The sequence below is a fragment of the Zalophus californianus genome, chromosome 14 (assembly GCF_009762305.2).
Source record: "Zalophus californianus isolate mZalCal1 chromosome 14, mZalCal1.pri.v2, whole genome shotgun sequence".
Classification (NCBI taxonomy): domain Eukaryota; kingdom Metazoa; phylum Chordata; class Mammalia; order Carnivora; family Otariidae; genus Zalophus; species Zalophus californianus.
Window position 1 is genome coordinate 28990349 of NC_045608.1, and position 19786 is coordinate 29010134.

Genomic DNA, 19786 nt, shown 5'->3' on the forward strand with positions numbered 1-19786 from the left:
CTTTGCTTTCTTTTTGTTGTCTGATTGCTGTGGCTAGGACTTCTAATACTATGTTGAATAGCAGTGGTGAGAGTGGACATCCCTGCCATATTCCTGACCTTAGGGGAAAAGCTCTCAGCTTTTCCCCATTGAGAATGATATTCGCTGTAGGTTTTTCATACATGGCTTTTATGATATTGAGGTATGTACCCTCTATCCCTATACTCTGAAGAGTTTTGATCAAGAAAGGATGCTGTACGTTGTCAAATGCTTTCTCTGCATCTATTGAGAGGATCATATGATTCTTGTTCTTTCTTTTGTTAATATATTGTATCACGTTGATTGATTTGCGGATGTTGAACCAACCTTGCAGCCCAGGGATAAATCCCACTTGGTCGTGGTGAATAATCCTTTTAATGTACTGTTGGATCCTATTGGCTAGTATTTTGGTGAGAGTTTACATCCATGTTCATCAAGGATATTGGTCGGTAATTCTCCTTTTTGATGGCATCTTTGTCGGTTTGGGGATCAAGGTAATGGTGGCCTCATAAAATGAGTTTGGAAGTTTTCCTTCCATTTCTATTTTTTGGAACAGTTTCAGGAGAATAGGTATTAATTCTTCTTTAAATGTTTGGTAGAATTCCCCTGGGAAGCCATCTGGCCCTGGGCTTTTGTTTGTTGGGAGATTTTTGATGACTGCTTCAATTTCCTTAGTGGTTATAGGTCTGTTCAGGTTTTCTATTTCTTCCTGGTTCAGTTTTGGTAGTTGATACATCTCTAGGAATGCACCCATTTCTTCCAGGTTATCTGATTTCCTGGCATAGAATTGCTCATAATATGTTCTTATAATTGTTTGTATGTCTTTGGTGTTGGTTGTGATCTCTCCTCTTTCATTCATGATTTTGTTGATTTGGGTCATTTCTCTTTTCTTTTTGATCAGTCTGGCCAGGGGTTTATCAATCTTGTTACTTCTTTCAAAGAACCAGCTCCTAGTTTCATTGATCTGTTCTACTGTTCTTTTGGTTTCTAGTTCATTGATTTCTGCTCTGATCTTTATTATTTCTCTTCTCCTGCTGGGTTTAGGCTTTATTTGCTGTTTTTTCTCTAGCTCCTTTAGGTGTAGGGTTAGGTTGTGTATTTGAGACCTTTCTTGTTTCTTGAGAAAGGTTTGTATTGCTATATACTTTCCTCTCAGGACTGCCTTTGCTGCATCCCAAAGATTTTGAACAGTTGTGTTTTTCATTTTCATTGGTTTCCATGAATTTTTAAAATTCTTTAATTTCCTGGTTGACCCATTCATTCTTTAGTAGGATGCTCTTTAGCCTCCATGTATTTGAGTTCTTTCCGACTTTCCTCTTGTGATTGAGTTCTAGTTTCAAAGCATTGTGGTCTGAAAATATGCAGGGAAAAATCCCAATCTTTTGGTACCGGTTGAGACCTGATTTGTGACCTAGGATGTGATCTATTCTGGAGAATGTTCCATGGGCACTAGAGAAGAATGTGTATTTCTTTGCTTTGGGATGGAATGTTTTGAATATGTCTGTGAAGTCCATTTGGTCCAGTGTGTCATTTAAAGTCTTTATTTCCTTGTTGATCTTTTGCTTAGATGATCTGTCCATTTCAGTCAGGGGGATGTTAAAGTCCCCCACTATTATTGTATTGTTGTCAATGTGTTTCTTTGCTTTTGTTATTAATTGCCTTATATAATTGGCTGATCCCATGTTAGGGGCATAGACATTTATAATTGTTAGATCTTCTTGTTGGATAGACCCTTTAAGTAGGATATAGTGTCCTTCCTCATCTCTTATTATAGTCTTTGTTTTAAAATCTAATTTGTCTGATGTAAGGATTGCGACCCCAGCTTTCTTTTGGTGTCCATTAGCATGGTAAATGGTTTTCCATCCCTTCACTTTCAATGTGGGGGTGTCTTTGGGTCTAAAATGAGTCTCTTGCAGACAGCATATCGATGGGTCTTGTTTTTTAATCCAATCTGATAGCCTATGTTTTGTATGGGGCATTTAGCCCATTTACATTCAGGGTAACTGTTGAAAGATATGAATTTAGTGCCATTGTATTGCCTGTAAGGTGACTGTTACTGTATATTGTCTGAGTTCCTTTCTGGTCTATGCTGCTTTAAGCTCTCTCTTTGCTTAGAGGACCCCTTTCAATATTTCTTGTAGGGCTGGTTTCATGTTTACAAATTCCTTTAGTATTTGTTTGTCCTGGAAGATTTTTATCTCTCCTTCTATTTTCAGTGACAGCCTAGCAGGATATAGTATTCTTGGCTGCATATTTTTCTCGTTTAGTTCTCTGAAGATCTCATTCCAGTCCTTTCTGGCCTGCCAGGTTTCTGTGGATAGGTCTGCTGCCAATCTAATGTTTCTACCATTATAGTTTACATATCTCTTCTCCTGAGCTGCTTTCAAGAATTTCTCTTTGTCTCTGAGACTCATAAGTTTTACTATTAGATGTCGGGGTGTTGACCTATTTTTATTGATTTTGAGAGGGGTTCTCTGTGCCTCCTGGATTTTGATGCCTGTTTCCTTCCCCACATTAGGGAAGTTCTCTGCTATAATTTGCTCCAATATACCTTCTGCCCCTCTCTCTCTTCTTCTTCTGGGATCCCAATTATTCTAATGTTGTTTCATCTTATGGTATCGCTTATCTCTCGAATTCTGCCCTCATGATCCAGTAGTTGTTTATCTCTCTTTTTCTCAACTTCCATCATTTGGTCTTCTATATCGCTGATTCTCTCTTCTGCCTCATTTATCCTAGCAGTTAGTGCCTCCATTTTTGATTGCACCTCATTAATAGCCTTTTTGATTTCGACTTGGTTAGATTTTAGTTCTTTTATTTCTCCAGGAAGGGTTTCTCTAATAACTTCCACGCTTTTTTCAAGCCCAGCTAGTATCTTTAAAGTCATGATTCTGAACTCTAGGTCCGACAGCACACTAATGTCCATATTGAGTAGGTCCCTGGCAGACGGTACTACCTCTTGTTCTTTTTGCTGATGTGATTTTTTTCATCTTGTCATTTTTTCCAGAGGAGAATAGATGAATGGGAGAATGAAATGCTAACAGGTTAACAATGTCCCCAGCCAATATACTCTAAACAAATCAGAAAAGACCTGAAACCAGGGGAAAAGAAAGGGAAAGAAAGAAAAAAGAAAGAGAAAAAGAAAAGGAGAAAAACAAAACAAAACAAAACAGAATATGATCAAATACGATCAGGCTGGTGCATAGATCAGTGCCACACACTAGATTTTGGGTGTATTTTGGTCTGTTAGAAGAAAGTGCCTCTAAAATTTTAAAGAAAGAAAGACTTATATATGTACAAAATAAGGATTGATACGATGAAGTGATGGAATATGACTGTAAAGATGAAAATTATAAAAAAGTTTAAAAAAGGAATTGATAAGATGTTTGAAAAAAGAAAGAAGAGGATTAAAAAAAAAGGAAAGAAAAAAAAGGGGGGAGAGAATGTGATCAGGCAGGAGACTAGAACAAAGCCATACACTAGAGATTTAGGGTACACTTTGATATGTTAGAAGAAAGTGTATCTCAAAATTTTAGAGAGAGAACAACTTATATATATATGCCAAAAATAAGGGTAACTACTATGAAGGGATAGAATATGACTCTAAAAATGAAAAATAAAAATGTTTTTTTAATAAAAGGGATTGATACGATGTTGGTTGAAAAAGGGAAAAAGAAAAATTAAAAAAAAACAGTTTAAAAAATTAACTTTGAAAGACTAATGAATCATGGTAAAAAAGCCATGAATTCTATGTGCAGTATTCCCCTAGCGCTGGAGTTCTCCCGTTCTCCTTGATCGGTAAACTTGGTCTTGGCTTGCTGGCTGTTCGTGCTGATCTTCTGGGGGAGGGGCCTGTCGCTGTGGTTTCCAAATGTCTTTGTCAGAGGCAGAATTGCCCCGCCCTTGCGGGTCAGGGCTAAGCAATCTGCTCGGGTTTGCTCTCAGGAGCTTTTGTTCCCTGCAACCTCTCGGTACAGCTTTGGAGGACAAGAGTGAAAATGGTGGCCTCCCAAACTCCACCCGGAGGAGCCAAGAACTTGGGGCCCTGCTCCTCAGTGCGCCCCCAGAGAAAAGCAGTCAGTCACTCCCGTGTCCCCGGTCTCCGGCCGCACTCTGTGCTCACCCGGCCTGTGACCGAGCGTTTCTATCTCTGGCACCCAACTCGGTGTGGAGTCTCCAAACCCAGCAGATCCCTGCGGCGTGCTCCCGCGCCGCTCCTCCCGGGGGGAGGAAGGAGAGTCTTCCCGGCTCTGCCGCCTGTTGGGTCCCTGCTGGAGGAGCAGTGGCCCGACTGGGCCGCGGATCACAGTCTATGGCAGCCCCGAGCTGAGAGCCCGCGCCTCGGCTCCGTCTCTGCAGCTGGCTTCCCCGCTCCGATACCTGGGAGCTCTGCCGCACTCAGGCACCCCCGGTCTTTCTGTGACCCCGAGGGTCCTGCGACCACACTGTCCCGCGAGGATTCCACCCCCCGCTTAGCCACTGGAGCGACGTCCCTCAGCGAAGCTGACTTCTAAAAGTTCCGATTTTGTGCTCCGCGGCTCTATCACTTGCCAGAAGCGGCCGACGGAGGCCCCCTCCCCCGCCGTCTATCCTCCCCGAATATCGCCTCGGATTCACTTCTCCGCACGTCCTACTTTCCAGAAAGTGGTCGCTTTTCTGTTCAGGGAGTTGTTGCTATTCTTTTCTTCGATCTCCTGTTGAGTTCGTAGGTGTTCAGAATGGTTTGATCCCTACCCAGCTGAATTCCTGAGACCAGACGGAATCCAGGTCTCCTACTCCTCCGCCATCTTGCTCTGCCCCCCCTCCTATTGCATTTCTTGCAGTGTGAGTCAGCTGAGGAATTATTTCAGCTATCATTTAAATATCTTCAATTCTCCCTCATTTTTGAATATTTTTACTGCACATAGATTTTCTGGATTGGCTTTATTTTTTTCTCTGATAAATTTTGTTCCATTGCTTCTGATCCACATTTTTTCTGATGTAAAGTCAGAAATGTGATGTGTCCTTATTCCTCTGGCATCATTCAGGATTTTCTCTTTACCATTGGTTTTCAAGATTTTGACCATGATATGGCTCGGTGTGTTTTCTTCATGTTCATACTGCTTGGGATTTGCTGATACTCTTGCATCTGTAAGTTGATCCAAAATTCATTAAATTTTTGGTTATTGCTCTTAAGATTTTTTTTTTCTGCCCCATTCTCTCTCTTTTTCTCCTTCTGGACCATGATTATATTTGACTTTCTAGTATGGTCTCTCTGATCTATATTTCTTGTATTGTCACTCTTTGTTCTTTTTTTTTTTAAGATTTTATTTGTCAGAGGGGGAGAGAGAGAATGAGAGAGAGAGCACAAGCAGGGGGAACGGCAGGCAGAGGGAGAAGCAGGCTCCCCACTGAGCAAGAAGGGGGACTGGATCCCAGGACCCCAGGATCCCGGGATCATGACCTGAGCCAAAGGCAGATGCTCAACCAACTGAGCCACCAGGCATCCCATGTCACTCTCTGTTCTTTTGATCAGAACAGAGACAGAGACAGAATTCTTTATCTGTCTTCAAGTTCATTGACTCTTTCTTCTGTCATCTCCAGTCTGTTCCTAAGATCACTTAAAGTGCATCCAATTACATTTCTTTTTTTTTTTTTAATTTTATTATGTTATGTTAGTCACCATACAATACATCATTAGTTTTTGATGTGGTGATCCACGATCCATTGCGTCCAATTGCATTTCATTTTTTGTACTGTTCAGCTCTAGAACTTTCATTTGGTTCTCTTTTACAGTTATCATTTCTCTGCCAAAATTCCTTCTGTTCATTCATTGTGACTTTTTTTTCCCCTTTGAGTACTTAAACATTTATAATAGCTGTTTTAAAATTTAATTGAATCGTCTTAGGGATTCTTTCTCTTTCTTTTTTTCTGGCTAGGAATCACATTTTCATGTCTCTTGCCCATCTAACAATTTTTTATTGCATTCTGGACATTACAAACGGCACTTGGTAGAGGTTTTGGACTGTTTTCTTCTGAAGCGTGTTGACTTTTGTTTTTGTTTCATTTTGAACTTTTGGAAGCTTAGTTTTATATTTGTGAGGGTAGATCTGTTGCAGTTCTGCCCTTAGTCCTAATTTCACAAACCCTTTCATCCTGGAACATAATTTTTTTTTCTCCTAAGGCATGGACTTTCTGTGGTTTCAATGGAGAGCCTGTGGTGTTTGCACATTCCCCATAACTTGGCAGGTCTTGAGATCCACACTCTCTTTCCTTTGTGGTAGGAAATAGCTGAAATCTCTGCTCAGCTGTTATCTTCCTACTGGACCCCTTGAGTCTCATTCAGACATAAGCAGTCCAGGAGTCAACCAAGGATTTGAGGGGAGTTTATATGCACATTTTCAGGGATTTTCTTCCTCATTTCCAGATGCTCTGACTGACCCAAACTCTGTTCTCTGGAACATCAAGCCACATTTCGGTCACCCATGCCATGCCATGGAGAGGGCCCTTAGGGGGAAAGCAGTACAAACATGGATCTCACCCAGTGCATTTCTCTCCTTTCAAAGGTCAGATTCCCTCTAGTTTCCACCACTTTTATTTATTTGTTCTTTAGTGCCTTCGAATAGTTATCTTTTCTACTTTGTCTAGAGTTGACCATTACTAACTCAGGAACGTTAGCCCTGTATAAGCTGCTCAGGCATTACTCAGACCAGCCCCTCCTTACACTTATTTTATAGGCACCAATCCTGCTGTGCCTGCCTTTGTGGTTAGGACACGTGGTGCCTGACGAAATTCTTGGAGCAAATCTGGTGTTCTGCTCATCTTGTGCAGCCCCGGCAGGTCAGAACCAGGAGGAGGTAAGCTGAAGGAAGTTGGGTCAGGTTCTAAGCCATAACCCCTTTTCCAAGGATGCATAGTGTGTGTGGAGCGCATGTCCTCAGATCATGCAGAGCAGGGCATCATGGAAATTTTGGTACTGAAAACACAAAGATTTCATGCCAATGTTCATTTGGCAGCCATGTTTTGAGCACCTATTATGGGCAAGGCATTGTGCTGGGCACAAAGATGTGAATAAGGGAGGCTCCTTTGGGGTGAGAGAGAAACACCATTCTGTGGGAGCCCTAAGCAGGCCCCTTGCCAGGTGTCAGGGAAGGCTTCCTGGAGGGGGATCCCTGCACTGAATCTTAACCAAAGAGGGGCAGTCAGCCAGGACAGAAGGGCGGGGGCCCAGTTTTGGGTTAAGGGGACAGCATGGGCAAAGGCTTAAAGTGTGTGTGCGAGAGGGTATGAGGCAGGAGTAAGATGAGCCCCCCAACTCACTGAGCCCCCTCCACTGCAGCAGGTGTCTGGTCTTCATGGCAGCCCTTGGAGGCTGGGCTGGGGTCAGGGCTTGTCTGGGCCGGTGAAGGCAGGACTCACGCGGTGCCTGGGCCTACTGGTGCAGCTTCCCACCCTGACGTGCCTGGGCACTGGGGAGCTGACAAGCATCTTTTGAAGGAAGTAAGGTGCTGGATGGGACCCTGACTTCCAAAGAACAGGCTGATGTGAACAACACACTCCATTTATACACCATCTCCCCTGCCAAAGACTTTGAAAATCAAATACTCCCCAAGCTATGGAAAACCAACCACTGGCTGATTGGTAGGACTTTATTATTATAATCACCCGGCCCAATTCCAGCCACTGAGGGCAGAACAATGAGCCATTGAAGCTGCGTGGAGGTCTCGCCTCCTATCCACCCTCTCCCACGTCAGGGACCTGGCGCTGAGGCCTTGGCGGGGAGGGTGGCGGCATGCCTGTGCCCTGGCTGCACCACTACACCCCATGGGGACTTCTGGGGGGTCTAGGCATCGGTCTCACTCATCAAGTGGGAGGCCCCAAGAAAGCACATCTGGATGTGGCTTTGATCTCCTCACATTCTGTCCCATATCTTGACCCTGGTAGCTGAGGAGCTAATTACATCTGCTTTGGGAAATTTATGGGTATGAAAATTCTTCAAAGATGCTAAAGACCATGAGGCACCATTAGCTGTTCTCACCACACGTGGCCTGTGTGTCTCACTAATAAAGCTATAAAAAGAAGAGACTGTGGGGTGCCCTCTGCTGGGGTGCTCACTCCCATATGCCTGGTGTCCAGTGCCTGGGAGCCCTGGCTGGGTTCGTAGCCAGTGGCAAAGGCAGGGAGCTGGGTCCAGCTGGCTCTTGACCCCCCCCACTGTTGTGTAACAAGGTCACACCATCTCTTGTTTATGGTCCCACTTCATTCCCAAGCATTTGGTGTTACTTGATCACCAGTTATAAGCCAAATATACCGATTTTATTAGGAAAAAAAAAACCGGTTTAATTTTGTGGAACTGTCCTGTGAAACTCTAGAGGCCAGAAGCTCAGAGGGCTTGAGCTGGGCCTGCCTTGCCGGTCCCTCCTGTTGTTGCCGCTGCCTTTGGATTTCCTACCTGGGAAGAGGCCGGCGCACCACCAGCCAGGCAGCAGAGGGCTCGGCTGTTTCCTGAACTCCCCCGGGGTTCATCAGGGTCGGATTTTCACTCATAGGTGCCCAGCTCTCTGCCCTGTCCAAGGGGGTCAGCTCCAAACACAGCAGTGGGAGGGGGTCCTCTTGCTGCCTGCTCAGATGGCTCTGGGACGGCTGCTGGGACCCTGGCTTGGGTTTCGGGATTAGGGAAACCCAAGCACCGTAAACCACGTCGGGGCTGGGATTAGGCGGGCTCAGCTCTAAGATGCTTTGCTGGGCCCCATGGGCTGATGCAACGGCCCCTTCTCTGCCCTCCAAGGCACAGGTGCTTGGCCAGGCACCAGGATGTACGGGGCTCCCGGAGCCCTCGGGTGGCGGGACCAGTAACCCGAGAGCCCACAAGGGGCTGCGCTGTGCAGCAAGGGCCGCCGGGTGGGGGAGGAGTGGGACAGGGAAGACAGCGTGGCGGGTCAGTCCTGCTCAGAGGGGTTCTGCAGGGCATTGCAAGAAGCACCATCTGCAAAACAGTCCCAAAGTCCTGTCTCCTCACTCCCAGCGCCGCCCCAGAGATCCAGAGCAGGTATGGCCTCCTGGCGGGCCCTGGCACACCTATTGTCGCTCCCGTTCCCGGAACATCGCGTTGCGAGCCTGAGGTGGGTGCTGTCTGCGGCCGGAGGGAGCTAGGGTGTCTGCTGCGCGTCCTTGGCCTTTGGCAAACTTTCCCAGTCGCGGCGGGGTCTGCAAACAGGAAGTGGTGACAGCCGTCTCGGCTGCGGGGCAGGGAGGCAGGCCCTGCTGGCTGAGGTGCGGCCCAAGGAGTGCTGGGCATGGGAATCCATCCACGGTGGGGGGTGGGGGGGGGACGGGCACCGGCCCCTCCACACTCACAGATGTGACCCGGCCTGTACACGCGAACTGACGTCTCTTTCAGTCTCCCAATTATCGATTGCCATGGTTCTTGCCTCGAGATCTCCACAGCCTGTGGCTGGACCTGCCCCAAAGGCCCCTGTGCACCTCCCTCCTTCACCGGCTTGTCTGAGGGGGGCCCCTGGCAGCATGGCTCCCCCTCAAGGTCCAGCCCTTTTGGAGCTGGGACGCCCGGCCTGGGTGGTGAGCAGCACAGAGCTGGTGTGTGCACAACTTTGGGGAAGGACCCCCCCGCCCCCACATACACACACCCCTGTGAAAAAGCCCAGCAGAGAAGCCACTCATGTGGAGGGTCAAGCACGTCCCGAGGTCTGGGCGCACAGAGCGGCCCAAGGTGGGCAGAGCCCGCGTCCCGTGCCACCCCCTGTGGACCCCGCCCTGCTCCAGGAGGGAGGCATCCAAGGCGTATCTCTGTTTATGGATGCACCTGCCTGGCATAGGAAGGCCTAAGGCAGCTCCCAGGACCACTCAGTACCCAGCAAGAAAGCCCAGGCCTAAGATGGTGGCCGAGTAAGGAAGAAACGAGGGTGGGGCATAAAGGCCCCCACGAGGCCCGTCGTCTGGCTCTGGGCTTTCTCTACGAGGCAGGTGCTGGTACCGGCACCAAGGGAAACTGATGAGGAGGGGGCCACGGGGAGGGCCGGGGGGAGGGCACCGAGGGGAAGGGAAAGGGGGAGGCAGAAGCAGACCGCCAGCCCACAGGCTCCAAGGTCCTCTTTCTCAGCCCGGAGTCCTCAGAGCTCTTTTGTGCTGGTGACCCCACCAAGAGGGCTTGGGGCTGCGGCTTGGGGCTCGGCGGCAGACCCTGGAGCGGGAGCGGGAGAGTCAGCCAGCTCTCACACCAGGTGGCCTGTTGGCTGAAGGGGAGACAAAGGCACAGGGGTCAGGGCCCCGGGTGGACGGGCAGTGGGGTCCCTAGTGGTGTGAGGCGGAAGGCTGGCAGGGCTCAGGCCTGAGGTGGCTCCACTGGAGGAACACCTGGTCCTGTGCTGGGATGACTATATCCTCTGCCCTGTCCCTGGTTCTTGTCTCTGCCCTGGCCTGAGGTGAGGAAAAAGCCACGGCCCCACGTCAGGCCGAAGATCCACAGCCTGTGAGTCTGGGGCCAGAAGCAAGCAGCTTCCTCTGAGGCTGGGCGCCGCCCCCCCCCACCCCCAGGAGCCAGGCCCAGCTTAGGCCCCAGATATGGCCAAGCATGCAAGCACCCTCACCATCTGGGTCAAAAATTGGTTCAGACAGAGAACACCCTACTGCTGCTTGCTCACCTGGGGAATGGGGGCCACGCTCCTGACCCGTCTCTGGCAGTGACCAGCCCACAGTGTCCCCTGTGTACACCCTGACCAGGACCCAAGGATGGAAGCAGTGGGCACTGGCAAGGAAGAAGGTGGGTGGGTGGAGGCCAGGGCAGGCTTGGTCAGGCTGTGCAGGACGAGGCCATGGCCCGGGCCAGGGGCACTCAGGGACCCCAGAGTGGAGAGGGATGGAGTGGCTCCCAGAGGGAGACAGAGATGGGTGGGAAAAGTCTGGGACCCGGGAGACTTGGCTGGATCTGGGTGTGCCAGCTTGGGGAGACAGGAATGGGCCCTGGCAGCGCGGCCCCCACCCTGGCCCGGCCCCCGACCATCAGCCCCGCACCGAGGAGCCTCTCGTGACGGACTTGGAAGAGCTAGATGCCCACGTCTGTGCTTCCCGTGAATGCTATGAGCCCACGCTGCAAGGGAGCCCCCTGACCAGAATGGGCCAGGCGCCTGGGGCCTGAACAAGGTCTGGAGGGCCCAGTGACATGGCCTGGTGGCCCCTAAGTCTCTGGAGATGGCACAGCTCCCGATGAGCACGCTGTCTGGCTGACTCGGGCGTCCTGTTTTACACGGTCCTGGACCGCCTGCTCTGTGGCAGCTCCTGACAACTCTGTATGCAGCGGGGAGCCAGGGATGAGGGTCTCAGTCCTGCCCCTGGGGCCTGCTTCAGGCTGGGGACTGGTCCAGGGCCCAGACCTGAGGCCACAGGCACTGACACCCTGAACTGCAGGCGCCACCTGACGCCAAGCTGTTTTTCATGGGGCGACTCCCCTTGTGAGGGGCCCTGGCTGGGCACAGTGGTCACTTCCCCACTAGCTACCCAGCAAAGCTGGTGGTCCCAGCAGGGCTGCGGGGTATGGGGTGGGGGGGAAGCAGGCCCCAGCGACCTGTGGAGGGTTTGGGGAGGCCTGCAGGCTGAGCATCTGGGCTGCGACCTGTGGGCTGATGCCCCCTCTTGCAGCCCCACCATCAGTGCCAGATATCCTCCTCAGGCCCAGCCTGCTCCTCGCTTGCTGAGCCCTGCTGGTCCGGGTCCAGCCCTCCATAGTAACTTCTCACCCCTTCCCTGCATACTCACCTTCCTTGGGGCTTCAGGACCTTTAGAGACAGTGCCTCACGGGGCTAGGAGAAGGAGAGGGGTGGTGGGTGACCACAGGGTGACCTGCCCTGCTTTGCAGCAGAGGCGGAGGCAAGGGATGGGGTAGCATGGCCCCTGAGCAGCACCACTCCCCCGTCCCAGCCAACGTCATTGTGAAATCTGGAGTCATAAGCAGAAGCGTGCGGGACATTGCCGGGGTAATTACAGGTTACATGGAACAATCTGAGGAATTAAAATATTTTTTTAAAGATTTTATTTATATTCATTTGAGACAAAGAGAGAGCATGAGCAAGGGCAGAGGTAGAGGGAAAGGGAGAAGCAGACACCCCGCCAAGCAAGGAGCCCGATGCAGGGCTCAATCCCAGGACCCTGAGATCATGACCTGAGCTGAAGGCAGACGCTTAACAACTGAGCCACCCAGGCGCCCTAAAATCATATTTTCATTGCGCCATAAAAACATGCAAAGGTGGCAGGAAGGTAGCCCTGGAGCCAGGTGGAGAGCACCTGGCTGGTGCTGCTCTGGCCCCTCCCTGAGCTCCTTGGGAGGAGGGGGACAGGGCAGAGGTGGGCCCAGTGAGGGGGCCTTGGGCCACACAGTGAGTCTGGACCTGGGTGGTCCCTGGGACACGCAGAACGGAAACCACTGTGGCCCAACACGTCTGCCCCGCTCCCCATGCTCTTACTCAGACTTGAGACCCCAGTGCATGCATGACCTGCCTGAGTGCTGGGCAGGGGACCCTGGGTTGTCACCCCAGGGCTCCACCAGAGCAGTGGGGGCATGTGGGACATCCTGGGTGCGGAACTACATGGCCAGGCAGGCATAGGCTGACGCAGCGTATGGCCCCGGAGGTGGCCCAGGTGATGACCGTTGCCAGCGCTGGGCCTTCTGTGGCAGGCCTTCTCTGGGAATGCCCGCTGTTTGTGCAGCAGGCCGGGAAGGCGTGAGTCCCCACGCAGGAGTGGTCGTTACAGACTCAGCAGGCATGCTAGAGCAAGGGCCGCCCCGAGGGAGATGGTGCACAGAGAAAACCACTGGGGGTGGGTGGTTATGGGGTCATGGACATGGGGCTGGCACTCTGGCTGTCCGGTGGGGTGGGCAGGGAGGTGGAAAGTCTTCGCCCCAGACGCTGCCTGATGCTGTGAGCTCCCTCACAGACTGCATCGTTTCTACCATCACAAAAAGCAACAGAACCACTTCAAGTTCCTTGTTTGCCCCATGGCAGGGGCCCAGGCCAGCTCCAGGGGGCCTCTCCGGCCACCCCCCCATCAGCTCAGCTGTGTTAGCTGACCTCTGCAGACCATACCCTCTGCCTGCAAGGCAGGGGAACACCTCACCCCCAGCAGAGAGGGGAGCCCTCCCCGCACCTTCCAAGGCAGGGGCGCACCGCCAACCGTGCGTTAAATGGGACACGGCTGATGTGGTGCTGTACTTGTCAAGAGGGCGCTGGCCCAGCCCTGCACTCGGCGTCTTAATTGGGCGTCTCGGAGCTCCTGCACACGCTTCGCACCAGGCAAGCGAGTGTCTGAGGCTCCCGTAGGCCCATTAGGTGCAAAGACATTCCTTTGTTCGCTGACAAGCAGGGTCCCATCCAGGGCTCCCGGGCGGGCAGACTAAGTGATGTTTTCTTAAGGAAGACACGAGATTAACCACCGCTAAAGCCCCAGCACAATGCAGGGCCCTGCCCGTCACTGTCAGCGCTGGCTGTGGCAATGACTGACAGGTGCGGCCGGGTGCCGAAGGGCGCTCCCTCGGCCCATCAACCCTCAATGTGCAGGATTAGCCTGAGCACAGCAGACATGCTGGCTGGGAGGGCCGCAATGGAAGCGTAATGAGGTACCTGACGTTCAGGGGACGGAAAGCCTCCAACACCCCTGCCAACTCCTGTCACTGGGCCACCCCACCGGCAGGTTGCTCTGGAACAAAGCCAGTGGCTTCCCACCCCTCCTGAGTGCCTGCCTTGCCATGAGGCGCAGACAGACCCAGCAGAGGGTCCTGGGAGGGGTGGCTCTGCTGTGAGGGGAGGCGGAATGGAGTGTGTGCGACAGGCTGGGCGGCCAGGCCCCACCCCGACCCGGGCCATCCTGGGAGGCGCGCTGGGGACAGCAGAGGCGGAGGCACACATCAGGAAAACACCCTCTTTATTTACGCTCCAGAAACGCCAGGGGGGCTCGGACGTGGGCAGCCCACAGGGTGGGTTTCTGCGCACACCGTCATCTTCTGGCATCAGGGGCCTGGTGGGGCTGGCCCAGGCAGGAGGGTGTGTGAGGGGCAGGGGCTGAAGACCCCTGGAGCCATCCCTGCGGGGGCACGCGAGCACTCCATCCAGAGGCCACCCACGCCGACTACCTCAGGGGCTCTCCAGACGGGGGTGAGGCTTGCCTGGGCTCAGCCTCCGGCGTCCTACAAGAATGGGGGGGTCAGCATGGGGTAGTCCCGCCACCCCTGCATTTGCCAGGCCATGTCTCCCATGCCCTCACACAAGGATTCTCTAGGGACAGATGAGAAACGGGCCCCAGAGGGAGCCCCGCCCTCACCAGACTGATGCGTCTCAGGGAACGCATGCCGCCCTATTAACAAGTATTTTGGAAGGATAAAAATTTACAGCAGGCTCTTGACAAAACAGCTCTGTTAGGTGTGATATTCTGGTAAGGGTTTCCTCGGGATGCCCTCTGTTTGTTCATACCCTTGGGCAGCCCTGGCTGGGGGGATGCAGTAGAGCAGGTGCCCAGGGTGCCCCCAAGAGAAGCCCCAGGCCTGTGCCCAAATCCAAGGAACCCTTACCTGCCATTCAGCCCCTCAGGCCTGCTTGAGGGCATCTTGTGGGGTGCTCACTGCTCTGTCTATAGTCTACTTCAGCCCTCAGGACCCCAACCCCGGCAGGGGCTGACAGCCACAAGGGACCCCCCAGGTTGGGCTGCTGAAGCTTGGAGAATGCTCTCACAGGATCAGCTGAATAGGCCCTGACGACATGCAACCTTTGGGCAGGGGTCAGGGAGGGACTCGCTAACTTCCTTCTCCCCGCAGAAGAGCGTTGGGATGAACAGACCTGAGGCCTCCGCCGGCCGCCCGCCCAGCCTGACTCTGCAAAGCTCTAACAGAACCAGACGTGTGGGCAGCCGCCGTGCACAAGGCAGCGTGTCCACCTTCTGGGCGACAGAGAAACGAGCCGGCACTGCTCTGCACGGAGCTAAGCTGGAGACGGAGGCCTGCTCCTCCTACCCAGCAGCCTACTGAGCTCAGCCAGGGGATGGTTTCCACACCCAGTGTCCCCCCTCCACCCCCGGGACAGGCCACTGTGGTGTGAGCCCAGCCTCAAGACATTTCCTGCATCTGGGGAGCACTGGCAGCCAGGCTAGTGGCTGGGGGTACCCTGTGGAGAGGGGGGGCCCTCACATGGCCTCCTTCCCAGCCCCGTTTCTTCAGCCCCTGCAGCCTGGGCACAGGGCTCCCATGAGGTGGCACAGCAGGTGTGGTCTCCCATGTACCTGGAGAGAGTTGTTCACAGTGGCACCCCCCCCTTCCCCCACGGTTCCATCCTTAAACACAGAGCCTACCCCAGCTGTGTACCTGGCTCTGAGCCTCCGAAGAACCTGGCTGTGGGGGGCTGCAGGTGAGCCGCGTGCCCTTGGTCTGGCAGGGATGGCTGCTTAGCCTCAGCAGCCTGTCACAGTGGGGTCCAGGCCCGAGCGCTTGGAGATACGCAGCTTGGCCACCTCCTCGGCGCAGGTGGGGTGAATGCCCACCGTCCGCATCACTTGCACATAGGAGGCCCCACACCTGCACACAGGGGGATAGGGGGGTTCAGGCGATGAGTCAGCGCAGGGTGGCATGTCCACATCATCCTGTCCCCCATAAGATGGCACATGGGGACGGCCTTGGAAGTCACAGTCTCCTCCCTGCTCCCCAGCCCTGGGCCCTACCTTCTCTTCTCCAGCAGCAGCCAGCAACACCACCAACACCTCTGCCGGACCTGTCCCACATGTCTGCCAGCAAATGCCAAGCAGCGCCCCCTCAGGCCCACCTCCTACCTTCCCCCGACCCCTCATCTGGCTTCCTGCTGCTCCCAGCCCACCAGGCGCAGACCCACCTTGGCCCACGGCTCCAGCTGTTCCTTCTGTGGGTCTGCTCCCTCTCCCCACCTGCCCCAGGGAGACGGAGCCCACTTCGATTACTGCAGCCTGCCCCTGCGCAGCCCCCTGCCTGGTCCTGCTCACCGTGCTCTTCTGCTCAGCACCCAGCACTTCCCACACACACGCCCCCTGCCCCTGCGGCAGAGACCACCCATGGGGCACCGGTCACCTCCTCGGAGGCACAGTGAGTGAGGACTCCCCACATGGCGCTGCCACCATCCGCAGACAAGGCTGCAATGCAACAAGCAGCCCTTCTTCTGTCTACGCACATGTTAGAATATCTGGTGCGTGAGTTCCCGACACGAACAAGTGTGTGCGTTTCAAATTGTGGGCAGAAGGCCCCCAGAGGGAGGGTCCGGTTCACACCCTCCTTCTGAGTGTGTCGGAACATGGGTCTCCTCACTCCACTGATTTGCTCAAACCTTCAGTGTCTCCACTACACAGATGCTGGAAATGACCACCACCAGACTGGACAGTATCAAACCTTTTAACCTTCACTGACCAAGAAGGTTTCTTGGTGTTTCAATTACATGAAAAATTCCAAATGAGCCACAGCGTCTTTCTACGATTTACTTAAATTTTCTTTGCCTGTGAATTGCTCATTTGTGTTCTCTAAGTCTCTACTGGCTCTGTCCTGTCTTTAGTATCATTACCTGCTGGGAAGCCTGGGGTGCCACGGCCCCCGTCGGTCTTCCCGGTACGGGCCCTGCCCCTCGAGCTCCCGCCCTGTTCTCTGACTTCCTACCTCCACCAACCTCTGCAGCTGGATCTCGGCCTCGGCCCCAAGCCCCAAGCACATGGTGGGGTGGCCCGTGCAGCCCTTCTCTGCTCCCTCGGCCCTACTTCACCTTCCACCCTCCTGCCTCTGACAGCCCCACACCCCACTGCCCCAGACAACCCACCCTCACCCAGAGCCTCCATCCACAAAGGCTCCAGGCAAGCCTGGGGACCCGAGATCCACCAAAGCACCGCCTATGCCCAAGACCCAGCTCCAGAAAGCACACGGCGGTCCTGGGGCAGCTTTCGCAGACCCTGCTCATGACTGCCTGGGTGCTGGGCCACGTGAAGGAGGGCCCCAGCCCTGCTCATTCTAAGAAGACCCAAACTGTGACCCACCCCTGGCGGCCAGGGACATGGGCCTCTCCCCTTGCTCCCCAGGTGGCCCGGCCACAGACTGACACGGTATGACTGGCTTAAGAGCGTTTGGCTGGAGAAGAAAGCTGCCTCTCACGTGATGGGAGCTGCTGGGTCTGAGGAGATGCTCTGCTGAACACACGTAGGATGCTCTGTAAATGCCACACCACAGCAGCAGACTTTCCACCACGGCGCCACCAACTGTCAGAGCCACATGAGCCCGAGCAGCATGCCACATCGACATTCCTCCGCACTTACTTGATCCCCAGAGCAAATCCTTGAGTCACTTCGCCTGCGTTGGGGCCGAGAAAGTGCAGGCCCAGTACCAGCTGTGGGGGCTTCCGCAGACACACCATCTGAAAGCCACATCATCAATGGCCAGCCTGGCTGGAGACGGGGCCCTGGGGCTGCACAGGCGGCCCTGCCCCGGGAGGCCCGTGTGGTTGCAGGGAGCTTCCCCACCCCTGGGCGCCAGCTCATTCCCTGCCTCTCGCCTCCCAGCATGGCCCGGCCCTGGGCCCTCGAGAACACTTACCTTTATGTAACACTGGGATGCATCCCGTTCAGCCACTGTGAACTCCAGCGGTTTATAATACGCATGATAAACCTAAGTGACAAGATACTGATTCCTGTAGTTAGTAGCCTCAAGGGCTGCATGGATGGGGCGGGGACCCACAGCAGCCCACATGGCCTACAGGTTGTGGTCTGCGGTAAGGACATGGCTGAGCTCTCCCTCCCACACAAAGCCAGCCTGGGGCTGGAGCCACACCGTCTGCAGGACAGAACCCCCTCCCCACCCCACCCCCCCGCAAGGCCCCGATGGACCACAGCAACAGAGTGGGCACCAGATTGGCTAAGCACAGCCAGACGTAGGTCTTGTCACAGAGCCCGAGACTCAGCCCCCCAGAGTCCACACCAGGTGGACGCTGGGGGGTGGATGGGGTGACCGCGGGCAGCGGAAGGGGGCGCCTGGCCCACCCAGTGGCTATCTGGCCTCCCCAGAGTACCCTGGTGCTGGATGGGCCCTCATTTGAGCAAGGAGGGGGAGGCAGGCATGGGGAAGCCCCCGGCCCACACCGGAGCTGTCGGCCAAAGGCTTTCAGCACCCGAGAAGGGCTCGACAGCGTGTTCGGGGCTGTGGCCGAGTAAAAAATGAGTGGGGCCCTCACATGTGCTGCACAGCCATTATTAATTAATGGAACTTCAGCGAATATTGTTCTAACTAAGACAGAATTGAAAAGAAAACAAACAAAGGGTATGTGGCCATTCAACATCGTGAAACATAAAACAACATTATAGAATGCCATGAACATATGTCCCCACGTACTTGTGATGAATCAAACAAAAATAGCAAATAAAGTGCTGGAGGGAAGGCTGGCCTGTCAGGCCTGGCCTGTTGATGGAGGAGACCGGGGCGCTGGGGCAAGGGGCAGGCCCTGGAGCCCAGTGACTCATTCTCAAAGGGTACAAGGCCCGCAGTGGTGGCCACACGGGGTCTGGTTTCTCCCGGTCTGTGTGCAAGCTGCTGCAGTAGCAAGATGAAGCCATGCTGGAGGCTTCCAGCTCCCCTATCCTGCTGGGCCACCAGGGGTACCCTCGGGGGCCACCCCAGGGCCAAGGCAGGCCCGCTTAGCAGACTCAAGAAGCAGGCTTCTTCTGGGGTGAGTACCTGAGTCTGGGCTGTTGGGGGCCTGTGAGAGCTGGACGACTTGCAGATTGGGAACAGAGGCAGGGGTGGCAGGGAGGTGGGGGTACCTGAGGGCAGGGCCGGGCTGTGGCAGGGCTGGGGGCGGGTGTGGGGAGCGGAAGCTGATGGCAGAAGGTTGGAGGGCAGGAGAAGCCTTTCCAGGTGGAGGGAGACGCATGGGCCTGTGAGGGGCCATACCGCAAAGGTGCCCTGGTTTCTGGGCCTGTCCTCCAGCACTCCCGTCCCACGTGCCCTTTCATGCCATATCTCAGCCATCCCTCTGGGCCCCCTGCCCCACCCTGCCAAACTGCAGGCCCTGGGAAGCAGGGACACCAACATTCCCGCTCGCCTGCCAGGCCTCTGTCGGGGAGGGGCTGTCGTCAGGGCGTGAGAGCCACACAGGCATCACGTCCTGGCACCCCTCTGTCCTCGGGGCCCTGACTTACCTCCACATGCTCTTCTCCGTGGCGAGCCACGGCCTCCTCCTCTGACAGCCCCACACAGCCATACTCCAGCGGGGTGAAGACTGTGGTGGGGACCTGGAAAACAGGTCCCAGGTGACGTACCCCCCTGGGTACCCAACGCTGAAGATCCCTACTCTGGGGCCCAGAGAGCAAGAAGCTCAGGCCAGGTCCCTGGACGTGCTGGCTGGCAGCCTGCGAGAGGGGGTGGGGGGCGCCCTCACTTGCTCCGGGGCCACACCCACAAAGCTAACCCTCACACACGGGGGCACGTGCATGCACACCCCCGCGCCCTCCCCCCCACCCCGGAAGAGCTGCAGCTGTCTCCAGGATGCAGCATGCTGGAGGGCAGAGGGTACTCACATTGTCGTAGTCCATCACGTCTGAGGACTGACCGCACAGCCGCTGGGCCAGGAGCTTTCCTGCCATTATAGCCGTGGGTGTCAGCTCGGGCCGCCCCTGATGCACGGAAGGAGCCCGGGCTTACTTTGGCACATCTGGGGGGGTCTGTGCAGGATCCCTGCCACCGCCCATGCCTTCCTAGGGAGGCTTCTCCCTTTCCAAAACCCCCAAAGGCTGTCTGTCT

General features: G+C 54.3%; 1 protein-coding gene across 4 annotated transcripts in view; it reads right to left on the minus strand.

Moving 5' to 3' along the window:
• Positions 1-13915: 13915 nt before the first annotated feature.
• The window catches only part of TXNRD2 (thioredoxin reductase 2), a 48416-nt gene continuing 42545 nt past the window's right edge, over positions 13916-19786 (minus strand). For 3 of the 4 annotated variants that reach the window (XM_027575295.2, XM_027575294.2, XM_027575296.2), the window contains exons 13-18: positions 19564-19659; positions 19186-19278; positions 17588-17659; positions 17311-17408; positions 15356-15565; positions 13916-14188 (exon numbers count right to left, since the gene is read on the minus strand). In XM_027575295.2, coding sequence (XP_027431096.1) covers positions 15442-15565; positions 17311-17408; positions 17588-17659; positions 19186-19278; positions 19564-19659 — 483 coding nt within the window. In that variant the 3' untranslated portion in view covers positions 13916-14188; positions 15356-15441. Of the gene's footprint in view, positions 14189-15355; positions 15566-17306; positions 17409-17587; positions 17660-19185; positions 19279-19563; positions 19660-19786 lie in introns of those variants that run through there. The other variant, XM_027575297.2, reaches the window with a different exon arrangement.